The sequence below is a fragment of the Aulonocara sp. 'chitande type north' Nkhata Bay genome, linkage group LG18, assembly GCF_057382095.1.
Source record: "Aulonocara sp. 'chitande type north' Nkhata Bay isolate Kocher_YH1m ecotype deep benthic linkage group LG18, A_spYH_male_GT1.1, whole genome shotgun sequence".
NCBI classification, from domain to species: domain Eukaryota; kingdom Metazoa; phylum Chordata; class Actinopteri; order Cichliformes; family Cichlidae; genus Aulonocara; species Aulonocara sp. 'chitande type north' Nkhata Bay.
In genome coordinates this window covers 5,605,045-5,628,511 of record NC_141361.1, presented here as the reverse complement: position 1 = coordinate 5,628,511, position 23,467 = coordinate 5,605,045, and the positions used below count along the sequence as shown (strand labels likewise).

Below are 23,467 nucleotides of genomic sequence, written 5' to 3'. Positions count from 1 at the left end.
ATAAGACGTCTCTGTATTAAAAAAGATCTCTGTGGGTCGAGTCAGCAATGCACTGACTGCCTGCTGCTATTCTTAGATGAAGAGTGTGTGTGCATGCAAATGAGGCAGCTGATGCAGAGCGCATGAGAGGACTATGCTTTCGGTTTTGCGTGTCATTCAGCTCTATAACTATTGTTTGCAAATGTGGATAAATGTCTGCAGTTAAAATGCTGGCTTAGTAAATAACAACATTGTAAATATATGAATGGTGACAGCGTTTCAAAATAGAATATAAGAATTGTTTGTGTTTAAAACCAACGTTTAGGTAAAGAAGATTTAAGGTGGATTTGAAGGCATAAACAAAAAATAAAAGGGTTACAGTCTGCAAGGGTTGTTAATACATGAGCTGACTGGATGCAGAGTAAGTGGAGTGGTCATCCTGAGAGGATTGAATGATGCTCTAACTCTGTGGTCAAGTCAGACATAGGCTTTAAGCAACCATGAGCCACTAATAAGCGTGACAGATTAATGAGTATGTGTAAATTGAACTTGTTAAATAGCTTTGATAGGAGTAACTCAATGAGCACGCAATAAAGTGGACCTGTTAGAACCTGTTTGACATTTGTCGCTTTAACAGTAAATGATTGTGTTGTGTCCCATGCACTAAACAGTCCCATTTAATACTGTAAAATCGTTGTTTAAATAGAATAAGCAAACATGCTTGTGATTTATTTTGCAACCTGTAACATACAAATTGCAGAGGAAGAGGGTCGACTAGAGGTGACCTGTAAATGTCACATAGTGACTGAGGAAGGTGTTTCACCTTATGAGATGACAGTGTGGTCCGAGATTGAGCTGCATGAGCTAAATGCCTATATACAACGTTGTCTATTTCTATTTCAAGGCTTAAAGGAGATGACTGAGCATGAAAATGATCCAAATTGGGAGCCCACAGAGGCCGCCCACTTTGCTCAGGTTATGGTAGAGTCGGTACTAGACGGTTTTGATTCTGATATGCTTGCTTGGGAAATAATGTAATTATCTGTGGAGATGTCTCCAAGCGATTAGTAGATTTAAAGGAGACAAATGTGCTTGAGAGTGCGTGGTTGAAATTGTATGTGTGCGTGTGCGTTTGATATGTGGGAGCCTTCTCGGGCAGCGATTTTTTGTTAAACCTGTGGCAGGCTGTGCAACATGGAGAAAGCTTTGACATAATGTCATAAAGGTGATTTCTTGGTTTTAGATTTATTAGTACGGGATGCTTGAGGGTGTGTTGCTGTAAAGTATATAAGGGACGCGCAGCGCCGTTAATGGGTTTAAAATAAATGAAAAAAACACTAATCCGAGGAACTATTGGAGAGGTAAGTATACGGAGATGAGCGCGTTGCGCATAAGGGTTGCTGGTGTCATATATTAACACTTTGAGGGCGAATAATTTTGATTGAGTGTCAACGCTTGAGAACGCGAGGACAGCGTCTAAAGGGCTGGGTTAAACTTTGTGTATCACCGAGCAGGGGAAGAGGAGCCAGTGGTTGCGAGAACAGCGAGACGAAGACTGAAACCGAAAGTTAAGCGTGTCTGGGTGACCTAGACCAAGAAGGTGGAGTCGACCAACGCCATTGGAAGAGGTAAGTCTGTGTTTCAGAGAATGGCTGACAGCTCGGGTGCGACACCTAGTAGGAAAAGGGGATGCAAACCTCTGAAGGATCAGCTCGAACAGCGTAAGAAAGTTGTTCGCTTGGCTTCCCCTGGAGTATTAAAATCAGCAGAGAAAGAGTGCCAAGCGATGGAGGTTGAGGTAAGTAAACCTATTATATCCCAACAGAAAGGGCTGGGTGATAAAATACCTCTGAGCTTGGTGTTAAAAACTGAAGGAGAAGTGTATGGACAAATGCATGAGGCCCTACGTGCGTCCATAGAGGCATTAACGGCATTGGAGGTTATAAAGCAGAGAGTAATGCAGGGAGGGCCAGAAGAGGAGAATGAAGGCCGTGCGACGTCATCAGGAGAAGAAGACGATGAGGAGGACGAAGATGGAGGAGCTGAACCTCAACCAAGTACAAGCCTAATTTTGAGGAAAAGAAGTGTGAAGAGAGACCAAGCACAGAGACAGCCCATATTTAAGAGCTCAAAGAGTAGAAAAGTGAGTTTTGAACAAGGAGCTCCTGACCCTGGTTTAAGTCTGCCTCTAATAGCAGGTCCAAAGAACGAACCAGTTTATCGCGCCTATAAGGTGAGAGATTTGGAAGCATTGGTTAAACAACTTCCACCAATAACCAAGGGAGAACATTGGGAAGGAGAAGAATTAGCGCTGGGCGACTTTCGCACTTTGGCCGGACGTTGTATGCTGGGTGGTGGGTTAGCAGATGTAGAGCAGATAGCTCAAACAACCAGATATGCAAATGACCTGAAATATCATGAGGTGCAGAGTGACTTAGCAGATGCAGTTCGGGAAAAGGACCCAACTCCTAACTCTGGAGCCATTCCAAAAACACACCCAGAGAGTGTTTAGCTAAAGCAAAGGAACAATGGTTGTTAGGAACAGGAATACATCCGGGGAAGGAGGGTGAAAGTAGAGCGTGGTTTCGTTCGGCAATGCTGGCAGGGCTGCCCAACCAGGTTGCAGTTGACTTGGAAAAGAACCCAGATTTTGCCGTTGCAGACTCGGTGCAGTGGGAGAGACATGTGACCCACAGACTTCAGCAGGAACAGGATTTGACGAACAAACAAAAGAAAGAGTTAGATGAAGTATAGGCGCAGCTGCTTAGGCTGCAGCTGGGTGAGGCTCGCGAAAAATATAATGCGAAGAAAAGAACCGAAAGAACTAAATAAGACTATAATGGTGGCAAGGCCTCAGCCCGATCCTGTGCCTGACTGGCCAGATCAGGATCCGGGTCTCTACCCTGATGATCGTTGACCCGCCAATGCACCAAGGCAGCGTCAACCCGTAGGGAATTGGGGGACCGGTGGACCGCAGAGAGGGCGTGGTGGATCCGTGAGGGGAGGACAAAGGGCTCGGAATCCGGGGAATCCTGGCAGTGTGTCTTGGACTGGCTGTTACAGCTGTGGAGCAGAAGGACACTGGTCCCGAGAATGCCCTGAATCGCAGCGAAATTATCAGAGGCGAGGCTATCAACCCCAGGCACGAGGAGGCCCAAGACAAAGAGTTGCTTACAGGGGAGCACATCAAGCTCCAAACCCGAATGCAGCACCAGCCCCCAGTACCCAGTAGCCGACTGGGGCTGGGAGGGGGAGCAATACTGATGGAGCCCGGAGAAACTGAACAGCGTGGGGACGGCAGAACCTATGCTGTCAATGATGATGATCCAGCATTGACACAGCTGGGAAAACAGACTTTGAAGCACCAATATGTGGTGTCCTGACAGGTGCCTGGAAAATCTCATGGGCAGGGACCTGCTTGTGAAACTGGGATCACCTTCAAAGACTCAATATCTAGTCCAGAACTCTGAACAACCCACTGCCGAAATCTACTGGGGGAGGCTAGTGGAAGAAGGTATTCTGAGACATTATCAGCTGTGGAAACCCTGGATAATGAGCCTGGCCGTCTATTCCCCACCGCGAGATCCTTTCCACGTTACACTCTTTTATGATAGGGAAGATAACGATATCTATTGGGAACAGTTCCAGTCTGATCTTGAGGGACAGACGTGGAATGTGCAAACACATAACATTTATGTTGGACCAGAAGGTGTGGCCGCGGCTGTGAAATTTACTGATGAACAACTGCCTTGGTACAATGTGGGAGAGGATTCAGCCCCTCACATTACATTGGCGGTCCACGAGGGTCATGGGCCAAGAGATCTGGGACCAATGGTCAAGCGGGCGCTGGACAACGCATGCTGGCCAAGCACCCAAATTCCAAACGTCTGGTATGCACCAAAATGTAAAATATATCGCATAACTTGTTTGTCCAACGATGCAGTGATCTTAGAACATAAAGAAATCTCCAGAATACATGGCAGGGAAAGAATGGATCATCCTGATGCAGTAGCTGAGCTCTCAAAATTGCCTGATACTTTGTGGTCCGCAGGGCCCACAGATGTAGGTCTAGCTAACTGTTCGCCTGTCCTGTTCCGGCTGAAGTCTGACATACCATTTAACAGACCATAATAGAAGCACAAAACTGAAGACCAAAAGTGGTTCACATGTATTGACCTAGCGAATGCATTCTTTTGTCTCCCACTGCACGAGTCACTCAGAGACATTTTCTCATTCACATACAGAGGCCGCAAATTTAGGTACATACGCCTACCACAAGGCTTTGCACTCTCACCAGGAATTTTTAATCAGGTGTTGAAAGAGACATTGTCCCCATGTCAACTGCCAGGGGGCTGTACATTAATAGAGTATGTTGATGATCTTCTTATTGCAGCCCCGTCAGCAGCGGCCTGTGCGGTAGCATTGCTCGTGGTGTTGAACAGATTGGCGGAGTGTGGCTTCAAAGTGAGCAAAGAAAAACTGCAGTTGGTCCGGCCAGAGGTAACATTCCTGGGCCGGGTGATCGCACACAGATCAGTGGGGTTAATGAACACACACAGAGACCAAATTCTGACACATCCAAAACCAAGAACTGTGAAGGAGTTGCTTTCCTTTCTTGGCTTGACAGGTTACAGCAGGCAGTTCATTCCGAACTATGTGGGTAAAACGGCCCCTTTAAGGGACTTGATCAAGAAAGTTGGTGTTCGAAATCTGAAGGCTGAATTGCCTTGGACGCCGGACACAGAGACAGCGTTCATTTCACTAAAACAGGATTTGTCAAGAGCCACAGATCTGGCCACACCTAACTATGATGAGGCATTTTATCTTGATGTTTCAGAAACAAAGGGAGTTGTGAATGGTGTGTTGTTTCAGAAAAAAGGGGGAGGTAGGGATGTACTTATGTATGTTAGCATAAGATTAAATTCAACAGAAGCAAGGCATCCCACATGCACACAACACGCAGCAGGAGTAGCAAAGATAATTCAGAAAACAGCACATATAGTGAGGGAACACCCACTGAAAGTGCTTACTACACACAGTGTAGTGGCCTATGTGAACTCACAGGCATTCACAATGACTCCACTGACGCAACAAAGGTTGAGCAAAATTTTAGAGGCGCCAAATTTGATATTCACACATGAAGGAATAAATATGGCAGACCTAATGGGGTCAGGAGAACCACATGACTGTATTAAGAAAGCCCAGGTTGAAGGAAAAATCGAGGGACAACAGTCGGCCCAGAGAGCTGAAGTGATAGCCCTAACTCGAGCCCTGAGGTTGGCTAAAAACATGAGAGTGAACATCTACACTGACTCAGCATATGCGTTTGGAGCAGCTCATGTGGAACTGGCTCAGTGGAAGAGAGCAGGGTTCAGAACGGCCACTAATGCACCCATCTGTCACAAAAAGGCCCTGGAGGACCCAGACGAGGTAAGTATTATAAAATGCAAAGGCCACTCACAAGCAGACAGTATGGTGGCAAGAGGAAATCAGAAAGCTGACGAAGCCGCAAAGGAAGCAGCGGGCTACAAAGGACAGAGACAACTGGTGCAGGTAACCCCAGGAGAGGAGGTTAGCACTAACAGCATGGAAGAAGTTAGACAGGCTCAGGAGGAGACATCCCCAGAGGAAAAGGGGGTGTGGGAAAACAAAGGAGCCTGGCAAGATGGCGGTTTGTGGAGGGGGCCAGATGGGCGTCCCGCTTTAACGGCCAAAATGGCGGAACAAAAGGTGAATGAGGCTCACGGGCTTGGTCACGTGGGAGTGAAACAGATGGAGAGAAATTTGTGCCGATGGTGGCATCCTGATTTGAGAAGGATGATACTGGAAAAGGCCAGAACGTGCCTAATTTGTGGGGCACACAACCCAAAGCCAGCAGTAAAACCTGAAGCTGGTAAGTTTCTCATGCCAGAAAGGCCAGGAGAAGAGGTCGTGATTGATTATACCGACATGATTGATACAGGCCCAGGTGGGGTGAGGTATTTGTTGGTGTGTGTGGATGTTTTGACTGGATGGCCCGAAGCATGGGCGACTAAATGTGAAGACGCGAAAAGCGTGATTAAGTGCTTAATCAATCATTACATTCCAAGGCATGGGTTTCCCAAGAGAATTAGATCAGACAATGGTACTCACTTCAAGAATAAAGATTTGCAAGAGGTAGAGAGGATGAACCTAAATTTGAAAAACAAGTTGGCTAAAATTTGTGCGCAGACAGGGCTAAATTGGGTCGCAGCCCTGCCCATTGCTTTGATGACCATAAGATGTTTATGATGATGTTAACTTTGTATTTCAGGTGCAGTTATAACTATTTTATACATATTGCATTTTGTGCTTTTAAAGGAGTTGTGGCTCAAATTTGTCTCTGGAGGGTCATGAGCCTTTGGCTAGCGCTATGATTAGCCAATCTACTGTGGGGATAATATGAGTTCATGAAGGATTGCACACGCTTACAGACACAGAGTTAAGAAACACACATGACAGTAGTGATTCCAGGCAAAAGGCCCTAAATTCATTTAGCTTTTAACTGAACTTAAAGAAGGACCAAAGAGGAAGGAAAGTATATATTTTGGTTAAGTCTGATACATTAGAATTAGAAGGTATTGTTACATTAAGGGAGCAAAATGAAATAAAAAGGTTATACCAAAACAGGTGATAACATAGGAAATGTGAGGTTTTAAAATGAAGTTAGTGTTAACACATAGGAGTTGTTTCAAGGCAGCATTTAGCTATGATGAAATGTATACAGGAGCAATTGCTTATATGCTTAAACATAATTGATTAAAGTGGTTGTTTTCTTTTGGAGTAGGTTAACTTGCAGCAGCGACAACTTGTGCACAGGATGTTGATGATCAGATAAGGGAAAGTAGAGCGAGCAACTGGACGTGAAACCAGCGCTTAAAGAATTTTAAAGTGATGAGTAACGTTGAAGAGTATACATAAATACAAGTCAATAAGTTAAGAAGAAGATCGATCTCGGCGACCACAGGAGGGGCGAGGATCCTGGAGATCTCGAGGTTCGAGACCACCAGAGAAGGGTCTGCGTGAGGACACAATGTATTGTGACCTCTGGTGTTCCAGAGGTCAAAAGGGGGAGTGTCGAGGAGGGAAATTATTTTACTGCTATTGTTAAATAATTGTCATTGCATTAATAATATAATCTGCAGCATGGATATTGCATTCCAAGGTTTAAACAGTGTCTCTTTCAGAAAGACTGAGTTGCAGGCTGACAGGAAGTTGTATGTAGAAAGAAGCAGGAAGTTATTTTGAGCCGCAGGCTAAGACGAGGCTTTAACAATGTAACAGATAGCTTTAAGAAGGCCTTAAGCAGTTATGACTATTTTATACACAATGCATATCTGTGCTTATTAAAGAGTTGGAGCTCGGTCAATTAATTGGGGGTCGGAAGCTTTGTTCGGCGCGATGTTCGGACAATCTATTGTGCAAGTGACTTGGAGCCAGAGAAGGAATTGCAATACATGCTTACAAAACACATATATATCAGATCATTTTATATTAAGGTTTTAGTAGAGGTTCTTGATTAAAACATTTATTTAGTAGAAGACATACACATAGTCTCAGTGAGCTTCTGGTCTGGTAAAAGGTCAGAAGTGCAACAGGTGAATTGAGAAAGAGCATTTGAGGACGAGACACAGACAGTAGGTGAAGAGGTGACACAAAGAGCATGTGAGGTCAACACACACACACACACACACACACACTTTAAATTAGATTTATTTAGAGGAGAGGGTAGTTATGTTTGGCTGTAACTGCAAAATTGTCTTGGTAAAAGAGGAACCGTTTCTTGGTGTCTCGGCAAGAAAGAGGAACAAGACAAGAACTGAAAGGTAGACAGGAAGGGCTAGCCATGAAAATAGAAGATGATTTTCTAGGTGAAAAGTCATGATGATGTTGATCTGATCTATGTATAAAATGTATCTGTGACGTATGAAGGGGCGTCAGTAAATAAACCCTGATGCTATAAAATATCTGTTCATGCTTTGATTAAGTCGAAGACTACTTCCTGTCTGCGTACAGAGTTGTCTTCCCACGCGTGTATTCATTAAAATCATCGTTTGACTTCACCCGGCCGGATCGGTGTGGTTATTCTTCGATCACCTCTTGTACCCTTCCTCAATACTGAATCTTAACAACTCCCTTCATAAAACAGGGGACCATGATTACCACCATAGTTGGCCGGTCTGAAGGCACTGACCTCAACTTCCATACAATGTTTGAGCAGGACAACCAGGACAGACCCACAACATACAGAGCCTTAAGTGACCGCAGGCAAATCTCATCCACCCCACCACCACAGTGATGGGCAAGTCTCCCTGCCCACTGTACAAAATGTGCTTCACAGACGTTGTTTCATGTTGTAAAGATTGTGCCTTAAAAAAATAGCCACAAGAAGTTTTAAAGAAATCTTTATTTCACTTTTAAGACACATAACCAACACCAACATACGAATCAACAGGATGAGCACATGCTGAAATTCAGTCTTCATGAAAATCAAGATTAAATCACAAAATGTTTGGTCTCATGTGTGTTTCTTTCCAGCTTTGACTCTGTGGAGTAAAACCTCTCCACTAAACAAAAAAATAAAACATCTCAGCAACTTTTTTGTCACCTCCACAGCTCAACACGATACAAATATCACATCAAATGAATGTAAATACGTGTTTCATCTTCATTACAGGTTTTAATGGAATATGCAACAAACAGAATTAGGGCTGTGACATATCATATGATCTGCAATAATACTGGTATAAATGTTTACAAAAAAGTGTGTTTAGAGGAACATCATGTGTTTGCATTCACCCCAATGAGTCAACCCCAGTCATGTCTCACAGCCAGAGCCATATGTCGGGCTCCAGTCACAGTTTGGTAGCTGAATGTTCGCAAAATATGCAAGAAAACTTTTCCCACTGAAAGTGAAAAAAGCAAACCTGTTACAACACTTTAAGCAAAAACACACTTGAGTACAACCGGGCTGTGAAGGCACGTGAGCAGGAGATACTAGCAGCAGTGATGTGCGACCCAAAGGTAAACAAATGATTCAACCATGCATCACTGGAGCACTCGCGAGTTACATTTCATATAACAGCAAGAGCAGTCAGTGGATGGAAATTACTGATGTGCTACACGGTGGAAAAGCAGGAGGTTAAAAAGCTCGACCCAAGATGAAACAAACCAGGTAGAATTTCTTTTCCTTATATGCAGAGGTGGAAAGAGTACTAAAATATTTTACTCAAGTAAAAGTACTATTACTTTGCTGAAATTTTACTCAAGTACAAGTAAAATTACCTGTCTAAAAATGTACTCAAGTAAAAGTAAAAAGTAGCTCATTTAAAATGTACTCAGAGTAAAAGTTACATAGTTACTTTTCTGTCAGCAGGAGGACAGCCGCTTCTGAGTAGTGCAAAAAAGGACAGTGGGATATAAATCTCAAAGTAGTTCTTTTTTAGTGAAAAGAAAAACTTTACAAATTAAAGTGCAGTGGCAGTTAAACTGCAAGTCTATACATGAAAATGGATAATGGTCACCAAACCAATCAACCAAACCAAACCGTCAGGTATCACAGTGTTTTCAATACAAAACCATATCATTCTTTCACATGAGAATGTGTTCTAAACTGTCAAATAAGAGAACAAGTACTGAACTGAACGGCAGCTGCTTTAAAAATGTTTTTGAATTTTTTAAACTTGGCCCTGCCCTACTGTACCTCTAGATTAAAGTTCCTTTGTATCCATCCTAGAGTGTTACTCTCTGAACTTCCTGTTAATTTTGAGGAGCAGTTGATTTTCAGAGTTAGTAGAGTTCATCCTTGCTCACTTTGCAGTGAACAGTAGTCCAGCACAGCTAAAGAGACGCTCGAAGGCAGCTGAGGCAGGCAGGCCAGTGTTAAGTTTGAGAGAAAGTTTTTTGATGTCCCTAATAAGACATCAATGCATTACATAGCTACCGCTGGTAAATTATACCAATATACCTCGTGGGTTTTTTTTATTGGACAGTAACAGGCTAGTTAACGGGAGGTTGCAAGTGCTAATTAACAAGTAACAGAAGTCAGCTGTCTTTGACTAATCTAAGGTAAGTGAGCGCTCTGTTATTCTTTTGCCTGCAGTGTGAACATATGTGGGTTAAGTAAGAAAGTAGCCGCTTCTGTCTTTAATTTAACTATTTTTTTAAATAAATTCTTATTATTAACAAACAGGAAAAACGTAGGTAAACACATTTTCTTTTGGCAATTTACCAACCCAGTAAAAAAAATGTAAGTTGCGTGGACAACAACGTGCCCGATTACAGCAAGTTGCTAGTACCAACCAACGTTATCTGTGTTCTTCACAGATGTCTTAACTTAATGTGATTAATTTGAACACAGCCTTTTTGCTACCATAACGGTACGAGTTGTATTTAACTTACCTCCACATGCTTGCGCAGGTTTGATGTGGAATTTTTAAAAGCTGCTAACTCGGTCTCTCTGGGCAAACACAGCTTACACTGCATAATAAAGCTGTTGCCTTTCTTGCACTTGAAGCCGAAATGGTCCCTTAAATACGGCCAGGGGTTCACATCCGTTTCTTCGAGTTCAGGGTCAGCAGAATTCGACGGGGCTTCTTTTTTCACTGGATCCATAACACCGATGTCAGACTCCATCTTTAACGTGACCTTAGCGCCAATTTGTTCTACTACCCATCATTCCCTGCAGTATTTCCGAAGCGCAATGGTTTTTTTAATTTACTCAGTAACGGGTGTGATTGAAAACGTAGCGAACTACAATACTTTTTAAAAAATATACTTAAGTAAAAGTAAAATTACAGACTTGAAAAATGACTTTAAAAAGTACAAATACACAAAAAAACTACTCAATTACAGTAACGCAAGTAAATGTAATTCGTTACTTTCCACCTCTGCTTATATGACAGAATTGTGCAGGCTCCGCATTACAAGGTTATTTTGGATATTAAGCTAGAGTGTAAGCACTTGTAATACACTTTTCTTAAAACTTCCAGGAAAAACACCCCTGAGGATACTTATGTGCTCATATTTCATGTATGCCGTGTCACTAACATTGCACTATAATGTTGTTCATAGAGTATTTAAAGGTAGAATGGGAGGCAGAGCCTTCAGCTTTTAAGATTAGACTTAAAACTTTCCTTGTTGCAGATGGGGGTCCCTCCCTGAGCCTGGTTCTGCTGGAGGTTTCTTCCTGTTAAAAAGGAGTTTTTCCTTCCCACTGTCGCCAAAACGCTTGCTAATAGGGGGTCATATGACTGTTTGGGTTTTCTCTGTTTTCATTGTATTATTGTTGGGTCTTTACCTTACAATATCAAGCACCTTGAGGTGGCCACATTTTCACACTTTGAATTAGCTAAGCTGTCATCAGTGACAGCAGCTCACTGGAAGAGAAAGATGGAAAATCCATCATTTACTTACACATATAAATGCTGCTGCCTGCCGAGCTGATAAAATGTACATTATTTTTTTTAAATGTAAGTTTCTTGAAATATTATTTTGAGGCTATATCTCCCACCCCTACATACAATAAACAATACAGAGTTTTTTAAGGAAGGAGGTCATCTGATCTGCTCTGATCTGGCTTCTCAGTGGACTGCTTCATCTGACAGTTCTCTCTCTCTCTTTTAACTAGTGTGAATCCTCATGTGTCTTTGTAACTGTATCCTCTGAATGAAGCTTTTCCCACAGGTGCTACATGAATGAGGCTTCTCACCTGTGTGAATTCTCATGTGAGTTTTCAAGTTTATCATCTGACTGAATCCCCTCCCACAGGTGCCGCAGGAGTGCAGCTTCTCGCCTGTGTGGCTTCTCTGGTGTCTCTCCAGTGTTGGTTTCTGACTGAAGCTTTTCCCGCAGGTGCTACAAGAATAAGGCTTCTCACCTGTGTGAACTGTCATGTGCTTTTTGAACGTTGATTGGTCTCTAAATTCTTTTCCGCAGATGCCACAAGAATAAGGCTTCTCACCTGTGTGGATTCTCATGTGAGTTTTCAAGTTTATCATCAGGCTGAATCTTTTTCCGCAGGTGCTGCAAGAATGTGGCTTCTCACCTGTGTGAACCCTCATATGTCTCGTTAGTTTGGATCTGTACTCAAAGGTTTTTCCACAAATCTCACATTTCACAAACTTTTTACTTGTGTCAGTTTTACGCTGACTCTCTGACACAGGAAAGTTGTCTTGCTGATCTCTGCTCTCTGGTTCAGGAGAGCTGGAAGAAAGGAGATGTTCACTGTCCAGCTCTGGCTCACTTTCCTCATAAGTAGGAGCCACCATGAAGATAATAATGCCTTCAGTCTCCTGCTTCACTACAAGCTGATCTACGTCCTGACTGGTGCAAGGTTCCTCCTCTTCCTCTTTTATCTGTGGAAGCTCCGGATCCTCCTGGTCGAGGCTGAAGTTTCTCTCCTGGTCCCCAAAAACCAGTTCCTCCTCACATTCATGCTGTTGTGGGAAAGCTGAGGTGACAAATGGACAAAATTACTTGTCTTAGATAAATATAGAAGTATAACAAGAATGACTACTCGGCAGTGGTGTCTACAGCTGTCCATTTCCAACTCTACAACAGAGTTTAATCAAAATATCATCCGAAATATCATCATATCATTTACCCAGACCTGGAAACTGTTAAAATAAGATTTCATGCACTCACTTCTAACACGTTAGTAAATTTCTATGCACCAATCACAGTTTGTCCACCAATTACTGTTGGAAAGATGTTTATGTAAATGATAAGACAAACATCAGACAGAAGGGGAAATTTAAAAGTAGGATTAAAATATGGGGATAAAAAGCAGCGAAGCTCTCAGAAAACCTCGACTAACAATCAGCTGAGTTTATTTAAACACTGGCCTTGAAGAACTCTGATGTGTTTCCAAAATATCTTTATTGAATGAATTAAAGTCATATTAATTTTTAGGTAAGACCATTACGGTTTTACATACCCCTGCTGTGTAAGTTCATTTCAGGTTTCCAGATGTTATCCAGCTGTCTGAGCTGCTCTTCTTCAGTCCAGATGAGGCCTTCATCCTCCTGTTTGAGTACAATCTTTTCTACGTCATCGCTGATGCAGAGTTCCTCCTCTTCCTCTTTGATCTGTGGAGGATCTGGGCCCTCCTGGTCCAGACTGGAGTTCCTCTCCTGGTTGGAGACCTGCTGGTCATACAGGCCCTCCTCTTCCTCACACTTCATGTTAGGGGGAGATCTTGAGGAACAAAGGGTCACTGAGGAAAAAGGTTAATAATGTGATGACAGGAAAACACATCTGAGCAAATATAGTCCACTCTGAGCATGTCCTCATATGTGAGTGAAATTTAAACTGTACAAATGTGAAAAATGAAAGTGTAAGTTACTCTCGAGCTCTGATACTCTTATTAGGAAAGTTCAGAGTACAAATCATTCAGGTAGCTGCTGCCAGCTTCACGCTGCAAGTAAATGTTTGTCATTGTTGTAGATTAAACTGAAAATCTCACAGTGCCATAGCAGATAAGTACCAGTCAGGTTTCACAGCCAGTCATTGCACAGAATCAACCCAACTAAAGTCATCAGTGATCTGAAGATTATTAGGGACTCAGAGTTTCAGTCTTAGTTCTATTTGATCTCATTGCTGCCTTTGATACTGTTGATCATGACATTTTAAATCAAAGGTTTCATCATTTAGTTGGTTTAACCGGACAGTTCTCAATTGGCTCTCGACCTTTGACCCAGTTAAACCTCTCAGGTCATCAGGTTCAGATCTGTTAACTGTTCCCAAAATCAGATGTAAGTGTGCTAAGAGTGTGTTCAGTTACTGTGCTCCTGTTCTTTGGAGCATGCAGCCATAGTTTGCCTGCTGTGGCTGCATTCAAAACTAACAACTATGTTTCCATGCTTTGTGAATAACACTGACATCTGTGAGATTTGAGCTGATTTAGTTCGAGTTAAGACTGTTTATTAGAACATTACAAAGTTATTTTAAAAACTTCATCATTTTCTTGAACCCAAATATAATTCAGTTGAAAAATATACATTTTAACATGAAGTGAGGATGGTGGGGGAGGCACGATGGTCTTGTAGGGTTAGACCCCCATCTCTCAAAGTCCCTGCCGGCCTGCCTCCACCCCTGGAAGCCTGTGGGTGCAGACGGAGGTGAGGAGCACCACAGGCGGCAGAGGACTGTCTGTAGCCCCGGAGTGAGGCGTCGTGAACCGAAGCAGACAGCGAACTGTGGCACAGTGCAGAAAACAGAAGCTTTCCCTCCCTGCCTCCTTTATCTTAATCTTCTAAATAAATCTTCTATAAAGGCACTTTCTCTCGGTCTCAAGGTTTGTTTAATGCTAAAAGTTCACCGTAAAAAAGAGACGCACTTGTGTGATTAGCCGCTCCCTGATTTCAGTATGTTAGCCTACAAGCTGAGCTCTGATCAGGTCCTACATGAGTTGTATTCTTGTGTTAGTCCACTGAGACCATCGCAGTTTTACCTGTTATGCGTAACTTTATCTCGGGTTTCCGGCTGATATCCAGCAGTCTCTGCTGAAGGTTGATCTCATACTGGACGATCAGACGTTCTGTTAACCTCAGAGCAGATTTCTTCTGCAGCAGTCAGCCGGTCTCTCCACTATTGCTTCTAAACGAACAATAAAAAAAATGTAATTATAGAAAAACACTTCTGAGAAGATAAAGTTTTAGTTAAAGTCTGTAATGAGGGCATGTTGCTCACATTTGCAGGTGAAATTAAAAGTGTGTAAAAATGAAGTTATTTGTGCACTCTGATGCAAATGAGAACTTGAGTTCTGACATTTTTCAGCAACATTAAGAGTAAAAAAAACCTTTCAAACAAAAAAGAACTCACTTATTACTGACTGACTGATGATCTATTTTGGAGTTGATCTCGAAACTGATCTACATCTTGATATTTTTCAAAATAATCTTCACTATTGGGGGTGGCTGTAGCTCAGGCGGTAGAGCAGATCATCTACTGATCGGTTCGATTCCCGGCTTCACCTAGTCTGCATTTCAAATATCCTTGGGCAAGATACTAACTCCAAGTTGCCTCAAGTTGCTCTTTGATCTGTGGAATGTGTGTCTGAATGTTGGTAGAAAGCACTAAGAAAAATGTGCTTGTGCGAATGGGAGTGAGTGGGTGAATGCACAAGTTTTGTAAAGCGCTTTGAGTGCTCAAGATTGAGTAGAAAAGCGCTATATAAGAACCAGTCCATTTAAAACTCCCTGTCATGTTTTCACGAATACACATTAAATAGATCTGACTGATACAAACTGTAGGTTTAATATTAATGTTAACACTTCAGAAAAGCGATTACAGTTTTACCGCTGGTCTGTAAATCTTTCTCAGGTTTCCAGATGTTATGCAGCTGTCTGAGCCGCTCTTCCCCGCTCCAGACGACGATGCCTTCATCCTCGTGTTTCACTACAAGCTGTTCTCCCTCTTGACTGATGCAGAGTTCCTCCTGTTCCTCTTTGATCTGTGGGGGATCTGTGTCCTCCTGGTCCAGATTGAAGTTCCTCTCCTGCTTCCAGACCTGCTGGCCAGCCAGATCTTCCTCCTCCTTACACTTCATGTTGATGTGGGACTTGAGGAACAAAGTAAAAAGAAAAAGATTAGACAGGTAAAGGTGCAGCCTCAGTCAGCAGGGCTGTACACTGTGAGCATGTTGCTCACATATGTGAGAGAGGTTTGTACAAATGTTTCAGAAGCACCATGTGACTCCCTCTCTTTGTTGGAAAGTCTTATTAATTCACTTTATAACTATTACTTTGAAGATAAATTTCTACCATCACAAAAATATTATGACCTCTTTAAAAACAAACAACGGCAACTACATGACTTAAATTCCATGTTTAGATGAAGGTAATGGTCAATGCCTTTTGACAGGGGAAAAACCTCCACACAGAAGAATCTTACTTGGCTGAATCATAAATTATTCACCATGATTAAAACTGCAGATGAGCAATAATCTGCATTTTATTTTAGCCAAAGAGGAATGTTTCTGTTTGTCTGTGATCTGACTTTTTCTGCTGGGTCCAAATTTCATTTTATCCTGTGTAAGTTTGTTTCTCTTCCTGTTAACTAGCAAAGTCAAAATCACCTTGATTCATTTAACTTTAATTCAATTATAAATGTAATCATTTTATTGAACAATTAATTTCATTTCAATGAAAAACAATTACTTAAAAGAAAGAGATTAAGTTGGAGAGAGACATGTGGCCATCTTTTAGTGAGTTAGACCCTGATTAAGGGGTATTTTTAAAAGTAAAGCCCATCTCTCAAAGTCCCTGCCGGCCTGCCTCCACCTCGGGAAGTCTGTGGGTGCAGACGGAGGTGAGGAGCACCACAGGCGGCAGAGAACTGTCTGTAGCCCCGGAGTGAGGCGTCGTGAACCGAAGCAGACAGCGAACTGTGGCACAGTGCAGAAAACCGAAGCTTTCCCTCCCTGTTTGGTTTTGATGTGTCTCATGAAAGTCTATTGTTAAAAGTTGACCTTTAAAAAAAACGGACGCACTTGTTTGCAGAGGTGGGACCAAGTCATTGTTTTGCAAGTCTCAAGTAAGTCTCAAGTCAAGTCTCAAGTAATGTCAGGCAAGTCAGAGTCGAGTCTCAAGTCACTGGTGTAAAAGTCCGAGTCAAGTCACAAGTCTGAAACTTTGAATTTCAAGTCCTTTCGAGTCTTTAAAAAAAAAAAAAGAAAAAAGCATGTTGCAGTTATGCTAAATGTAAATATTAGACCATGTAATTTTTAAATCTGTGTTTTTCTCAACACATGACAAAATAGTGAACTTAGAAAATATACACAAATTGTGAAATTGCACCTCTTTAAAATGCAGCTCAATTAAACCTAGCTCCAAGAATAATTTTCACCGACAGTTCTGAGATAAGCTGCATGTTATTCTTGGATGCGGTTGTAGGACCGGTGTTGTGCCAAAAAGTGATTGTCTGCCAAAAACTGATTTCCGGTATTTGCCAAAAAGCGATTGCTCATATTTAAAGTGCTATAAGTAACTTGTTGGGCTATAATATGTTAAACATATGTCAAATGCATCCCTTATGGATGACATAAAGTCATCTTGAGCCACAAACAACATTCGTGTAGCAAGATACAAGCCGCAATCAGTTTTTGGCAGCGACTTTTATATAACCTTTATTTATGCAGTAAAAAAAATCTCATTAACATTAAAAATGTATTTTGTAAGAGTAAGTTGCCCAACAGGACAGCAGAAATGGCAGCAAATATTACAATAGTTCTGTAAAAATATTTTAAGTGGGGATAAAGGACCGGATTGGTTATAATGTAAGTACAAGTTGTAAAGATACTTAAAAAACAGATAATTTTTTAATTCTTTATGTAACCCCTTTGTATCCCCTGTTCACCGAAGTCTATTTACGAACATACGTAAAGATATTACACATAAAAAATACACAAACACTGGAAATCAGTTTTTGGCAGACAATCACTTTTTGGCACAACACCGGCTTTAAAATCGCATGACAAAAATATCATATACATTAAAAAAACTGCATCACCAACGTAGCCTGGACAACATTTGCTAGTTAGATGAAGTCAGCTATCTCATCGTAGCATATTTATATGCATATTTATAATTATACGGTTCTTGGAGTGAGCGCATACACTCATGAAGTTTAGTAACTTCCGGTCACTGCAACAAGCCCAGGTACAGTTTACCGACGGATGGGTGCAGGACCTTGAAATGCACCGTGTAGAACTAAAGACCATCGTACGTATCATAAGTTTACCAGTCTCACAAATCGTCCTCATAAATACACATTCGTTATACGTTTATTAATATAACCTTTGAGCTCAACGGTAATTAATTAGTAGTGGAAATAATTTCTGGTTCATTACAGAAATGTAGCAGTGACAATAATATTGTATGCTGTAATCGCACTGGACAATTAGTGATACAAAAAACCTGTTTTATCCTGTGAATAAAAGTATATGTTTTTGTCAATGTACCATAATAACAGAAGCGAAACGCAATATTGTGTCAGGACAATTCACTATTTATGCACAATAAATAAAGGAGCATAGCGCGACAATTTCTGTTCAGCGCCAGACTTGCTTGTAACCTATATCACCAATTATGTTATGAAAATGACGTATTAACTACAACAGCAGACTAACCTGTGAGCTGGAGGGTTCTGGGACGTTATATTTGATCTTTGAATGGCTGCAATCCAGTCGTGTCTTTGTTACTTCGGAAACACGGCTCGAACAATTTCTCTTCAACGACGTAATCCGATAACAACCGATCTCTTTACCCGTCGGCTTCCCGTGGCTGTCATGTGACCGGCTATTGCAGTTAATAATACAACAGCTTCTTGACATTTTTGTGTTTCTTTTTATCGCTGTGTGACTGGTTTCAATTGAAAGCCTGCGTGCGCTAGTACCGCTTGCCACGAGTTCCCAGAATCCTTTGCGGTTCTACCCGTGAATGACGTCACATTTTCAATCTCTATATAATATGCATGTTAAATTTTATATTTGGGGTAAAATATCAAGTCTTTTCAAGTAAACCGGTTCAAGTCCAATTCAAGTCCCAGGTCATTGGTGTAAAAGTCCAAGTCAAGTCACAAGTCTTAGAACATTTTTTCAAGTCAAGTCTAAAGTCATAAAATTAATGACTCGAGTCTGACTCGAGTCCAAGTCATGTGACTCGAGTCCACACCTCTGCTTGTTTGATTAGCTGCTCTCTGATTTTAGCCTGTTAGCTTACAGACTGAGCTCAGATCGTTCCTGTGTTAGTTCATTGAGAACATCACAGTTTTACATACCTGCTGCGTGACTTCATCTCGGGTCTCCGGCTGATATACAGCAGTCTGAGCCAGTGGCGGATCTCATCATCCTGGACGACTGTTTTTAATGTTTTTAACCACGGAGATTTCTTCTGCATCATCAGTCTCTCATTGTTAAACTCTCCCAGAAACTGAAGACAGTTGTGCCATTTCCGCGCTTCTTCTTCTTCTATTGAGTAGACGGCAGACTACACATGTCCAAGGGTAATACTGTCCTCCTCAGGCCATTGGCATCAAGTCAAAGCCTTAAAGTCTGGTACTTTGCGCATGGTCATTTTTTACGAACAGCAGAATCACAAGACAAAGCGTGCCAATGTTTATACTTTTCACTGTGACTGCCAAATAGATGAAAAAGTAGATGTTAAAAAACAACTTATAGTTTTGTCATTGGGCTGGTAGAAAGCTATGAGTTTCTGTCCCTTTGTCTGACCTTAGAGACTTATTTTAAAAGGAAACATTACAATCCTTTAAAGCAAGTATTTTCACCTCTGTTCCCCCCTCTGTACTTAGCTTTTTTGTTGTCATGTCAGTAATTGTCCAGTTGATGGCTCCCTTGGATCACAAGCCTGTCTCATGAGTCCAAGTGAATATATTCTTAATAAACAGCTTTGAAGAATTTGTGACCAACTTTGTTTAATTCGGAACATCATCATCATGAGTCAAACTCACTCTTGGATCTACAAAATATTGAACAAAAACAAACATCACTGAATCATAAGGTATTTGCTCCAACTCTTAGTCCAGAAACACATGAGTGAACTAGATCAGCTGCTCCTCCAGTTCAGCTGTGGATTTATATCATTATTTATATTTGTAAAGTGGATATGCAGTTTTTCAGTACTAATATAAGCATTTTATATCATTGCTTTATTGACAGATGTTTGGTGTTCAAGGTCAGGCATCAGTTTGAAAAAAACAAACAAACACACTGAGTTGAACTTGAACTTCCTACTGACAAAAACTAAAATTGGTGCAAAAATAACCAGAAACATATAAGAAGCATCCTGGAGGTGCTGCAGACAAGATAGGACCAATAACATGTCAACAGGAAATCCTTTTTACTAATTTGTTTATTTCTTTTTAGATTTTTACTCTCCATTTTAAGCCATGATGTTTGCTGATACTGTGTTCCTACTGTTTGTTCTCATTAATAGTTCTGTTTTTAACATTCTGTGCTGAAGCTGGAGGAAATGTTTCTACAGTGTCAGATGATACAGCTCCAAACTAAATAAGTGACTAACTAACGATGCTTTAATACACTTTACTATAAATTATGATATAGTGCACTTTCTTAAAATTTCTTATTGCTCTGTAATTAATTGTTTTCTTTATAAATGTACAAATGAGAATAAAATCTGTGTGATAAAGGAAGGTCTGTAGACTTCTCTGTTAAGATCAGTGAAGAGAAACAACAACATACAAATACCTAAGAAAAATATTCAGTAAACATTTAGAAGATAGAGAAGTTTATGTTGTCATGTGGAGAAATTTTTCAAATAAAAATATCCATAAGCATTGATAGTCTCCATGGCTGAACAGACACAGGAAAGAGCTCCACCTATAAAACGTAAAAACATCAAGACAACATGTTGAAGATGTCGAGGTACTGCCCATAATGTTTGACTGACATCTGATTTATGTGCAGCACATAAATACCACAATAATGATGGAGAGAAACTAAAAGGGAACTAAAATACAGATTTAAACTTACAACAATATGAAAGACTTCAGTCTATTTCACTTTAATCAACTCAGCAGTGGCTCCATAATAAAGCCTCAGTCCAGCATAGAGCGGCTGAGTGAATGTGGTCTGGACTCTGTGGAGGAGAGTCATGGTTTCAGAGACGCTGTAGAAGGACAAAATACCTGCTCTGTGATCCAGGTACACTCCTACTCTGGAGGAACGAGGACCTGAGACACGAGTTTGGATGTTGTTGTACCAAAATGTAAAACTGTTGTTGTTACAATCTAATGACCAAGATTTATAATTTCGTCCAAATCTACATTCATTACCTCCTTTTCTGCTGATATTCTTGTATGCGACTGCTACATAACCTCCTCCCCCTCTCCACTCCACCTCCCAGTAACAACGTCCAGTCAGACTCTCTCGACTCAGGACCTGATACCAGACAGTGAATCTGTCTGGATGATCAGAATAAGACTGTTGTTGATTCATAAATGTTGCTTTTCTGTTCCCCTCTGATAATAACAGCCGTTTGTGTGCTGTGTTTGGATCCAGTGTGATTTCACATGAATATTTTAAGAATCCAGCTCTGGTCTTTGGCTCTGGTTGTGACAGTGAAACATCCACTTCAGTGACTGTCAGTGAGATGTTTGTCCGTTCCTCTCTCAGAATGTCCTGTAGTTTATCTCTGACCTCTGACACAGCTGCTGTCACATCCTCAAAGTAGCTCAGAGGACGGATATTGATGCTGGATGAGTCTGTAGACTCACTGAGTGCTGACAGTGAGGGGTAGTTGTGTAGAAACTGGATGTGATCCTCTGTGTGTGAGAGCTGCTTCAGCTCAGCATCTTTCCTCTTCAGCTCAGTGATCTCCTGCTCCAGCTTCTCCTGAAGCTCTTTGACTCGACTCACTTCAGTTTCCTGCTGGGATCTGATCTGCTGCTTCACATCAGAGCTTCTTTTCTGGATGAGATGGATCAGCTCAGTGAAGATCTTCTCACTGTGCTCCACTGTTTGATCAGCAGACTGATTGATGGCCTCCACCTCCTGTTGAAGCAGCTTCACATCTTTCTCTCTGTCCTGGATTCTCTGCTGGATGTTTTGTCGACTCACCTCCAGCTCTCTCTGCCTCTCAGTCCTTTCTGCTGCAGCTGAGACTGTGTCGTGGCCTTTATGTTCATCCACAGAGCAGAGATAACAGATACTCTGCTGATCAGTACGGCAGAACATCTTCATCACCTCATCATGACGAGAGCAGATGTTCTCCTGGAGCTTCTTGGAGGGCTCCACCAGCTTGTGTTTCTTTAATGAAACTGCAACAATATTATGAGTCTGAAGGTGTTTCTCACAGTAAGATGCCAGACAGAATAAACAGGACTTGAAGGCTTTCATTTTTCTTCCAGTGCAGACATCACAGGCCACATCTTCAGGTCCAGCATAGCAGTGATCAGCAGGAGCAGCTTGGAGTCCAGTCTTCTTCAGCTGCTCCACTAAAACTGCTAACATGGTGTTTTTCACCAGGACAGGCCTCGCTGTGAAAGTCTGTCTGCACTGAGGGCAGCTGTAGATTTTCTTCTTTTCCTCTTCATCCCAGAAGCTTTCAATACACTTCATGCAGTAGCTGTGTCCACAGGGAATAGTCACCGGATCCTTCAGGAGATCCAAACAGATCGAACAAGAGAAGGTTTCTCGGTCTAGCTGAACTCCTTTCTGCGCCATTTCTCCTCTCAGTGTCAGTGTCTGTGTAAGTTTCACTTCCTTAATATAGAAACTGGTCTGATCTGAACAACAAGTGTTGCTGCTGTGAATGGGGCCTGCCAGCTCTAACACACGTTGGTTACACCCATCTTCATAATGTAGATCTAAAGGGGAGGGAACACAGAAAGATATGGACAGACAGGAGGTGCTGAGCTAGAGAGCAGGAAGAAGAGGAAGGGTTTTCATGCTGTGATTCATTCCAGAAAGCAGGAAGAGGCTCTGTGTTTAATTGTTTTTTGTTCAAACCTTTAACTAAATAATATAAATGTCAATAACTGGATGCCTCTCTATTCTTTTTGTTAATCTGCTAAATGAAAAGTTTGTTTCTTTTAACAATTCAAATAGCAGAAATGAACAGCTGACAGCTTGTCAGACTCAGACTGTAAACCATAGAGACAGTTTATATATACATTTAGTCAGGGCAGTGCAGAGATGTTTAAAGGGGCGGGTGCTCACAGTTAAAAAGGGCACATAGAAGCAGGCTGAAGAACAACAACCCACATTCATCACGAATCTAATATGGAATCACATCACACTACATCACTGTCATCAGGTGGGCACAATGCAAAGCAAACGTAGCCCATTTTTTACCTGATGGGTACAATGTTGCTGTTTGGGGGGTTGCTTCTGCTCTTGCTGCTGATAGTGCTGGAGGGCAGGGCTGTGTTGATCTGAGACTGTAGAGATTAAACAGTCCACAGGAGAGAGGGTAGCTGATTAAACAAGTGTTATGAGATAATAATAAAACGCAAAGATTGGTCACGGCGCTTGGAACCATAAGGCAACAAAACTGGGAAATAAACTAAGCTCTGCCTGTGAATCACTCTTTGCCTCTCTTCTTCCTTCCATCTCCTCATCTCATCTATCACATTCCACTTGCTGTCCATCTGAGAACGAGGCACAGTTTGCTATTGAATCCATCTATTATTTAATTATTGTTACAGGAAAAATGATTCTATGTTTCTTTACCTTCTTTTAAATGTACAATGATGCCTTTTGTCTGCCCTCTGCCTATGGTTAGATTAGTTTAGAATTATCTTTTTAGACTTTCCCAGCAAACACATCTTGTTTCTGGGACATATTGTTTTAGATTGTTTTATCTTCCCTAGCTCTCTGCTGACGAGACTAGCACCATATATGGAGTTGTTTTATTTCATCTGTTTATTATTTGTTATCCTGTTCTCACTGTCTCTGTGCTCTGTGCCTATAAAAATTACCAAGCCACTG

At 41.6% G+C, this 23,467-nt stretch overlaps 2 protein-coding genes across 3 annotated transcripts; both read right to left on the bottom strand.

Annotated features, from left to right (window-relative positions):
* Positions 1 to 8,386: 8,386 nt before the first annotated feature.
* LOC147307807 (uncharacterized) lies at positions 8,387 to 13,257 on the bottom strand. Its single transcript, XM_086273169.1, has 2 exons — positions 12,935 to 13,257; positions 8,387 to 12,448 (listed from the first exon to the last, which is right to left on the bottom strand). The coding sequence occupies exons 1-2, from the start codon at positions 13,179 to 13,181 to the stop codon at positions 11,619 to 11,621; spliced, it is 1,077 nt and encodes a 358-aa protein (XP_086129295.1). The 5' UTR covers positions 13,182 to 13,257; the 3' UTR covers positions 8,387 to 11,618.
* Positions 13,258 to 20,516: 7,259 nt separating this feature from the next.
* On the bottom strand, positions 20,517 to 22,703 carry LOC147307806 (tripartite motif-containing protein 16-like). 2 transcript variants are annotated; one of them, XM_086273005.1, is made up of 2 exons: positions 21,861 to 22,703; positions 20,517 to 21,686 (listed from the first exon to the last, which is right to left on the bottom strand). In XM_086273005.1, the coding sequence occupies exons 1-2, from the start codon at positions 22,199 to 22,201 to the stop codon at positions 20,531 to 20,533; spliced, it is 1,497 nt and encodes a 498-aa protein (XP_086129131.1). In that variant the 5' UTR covers positions 22,202 to 22,703; the 3' UTR covers positions 20,517 to 20,530. The 2 variants fall into 2 exon arrangements, with proteins under 2 accessions (XP_086129131.1, XP_086129130.1); XM_086273004.1 differs by having other exon boundaries at positions 20,517 to 22,703.
* Between the last annotated feature and the right edge of the window lie 764 nt (positions 22,704 to 23,467).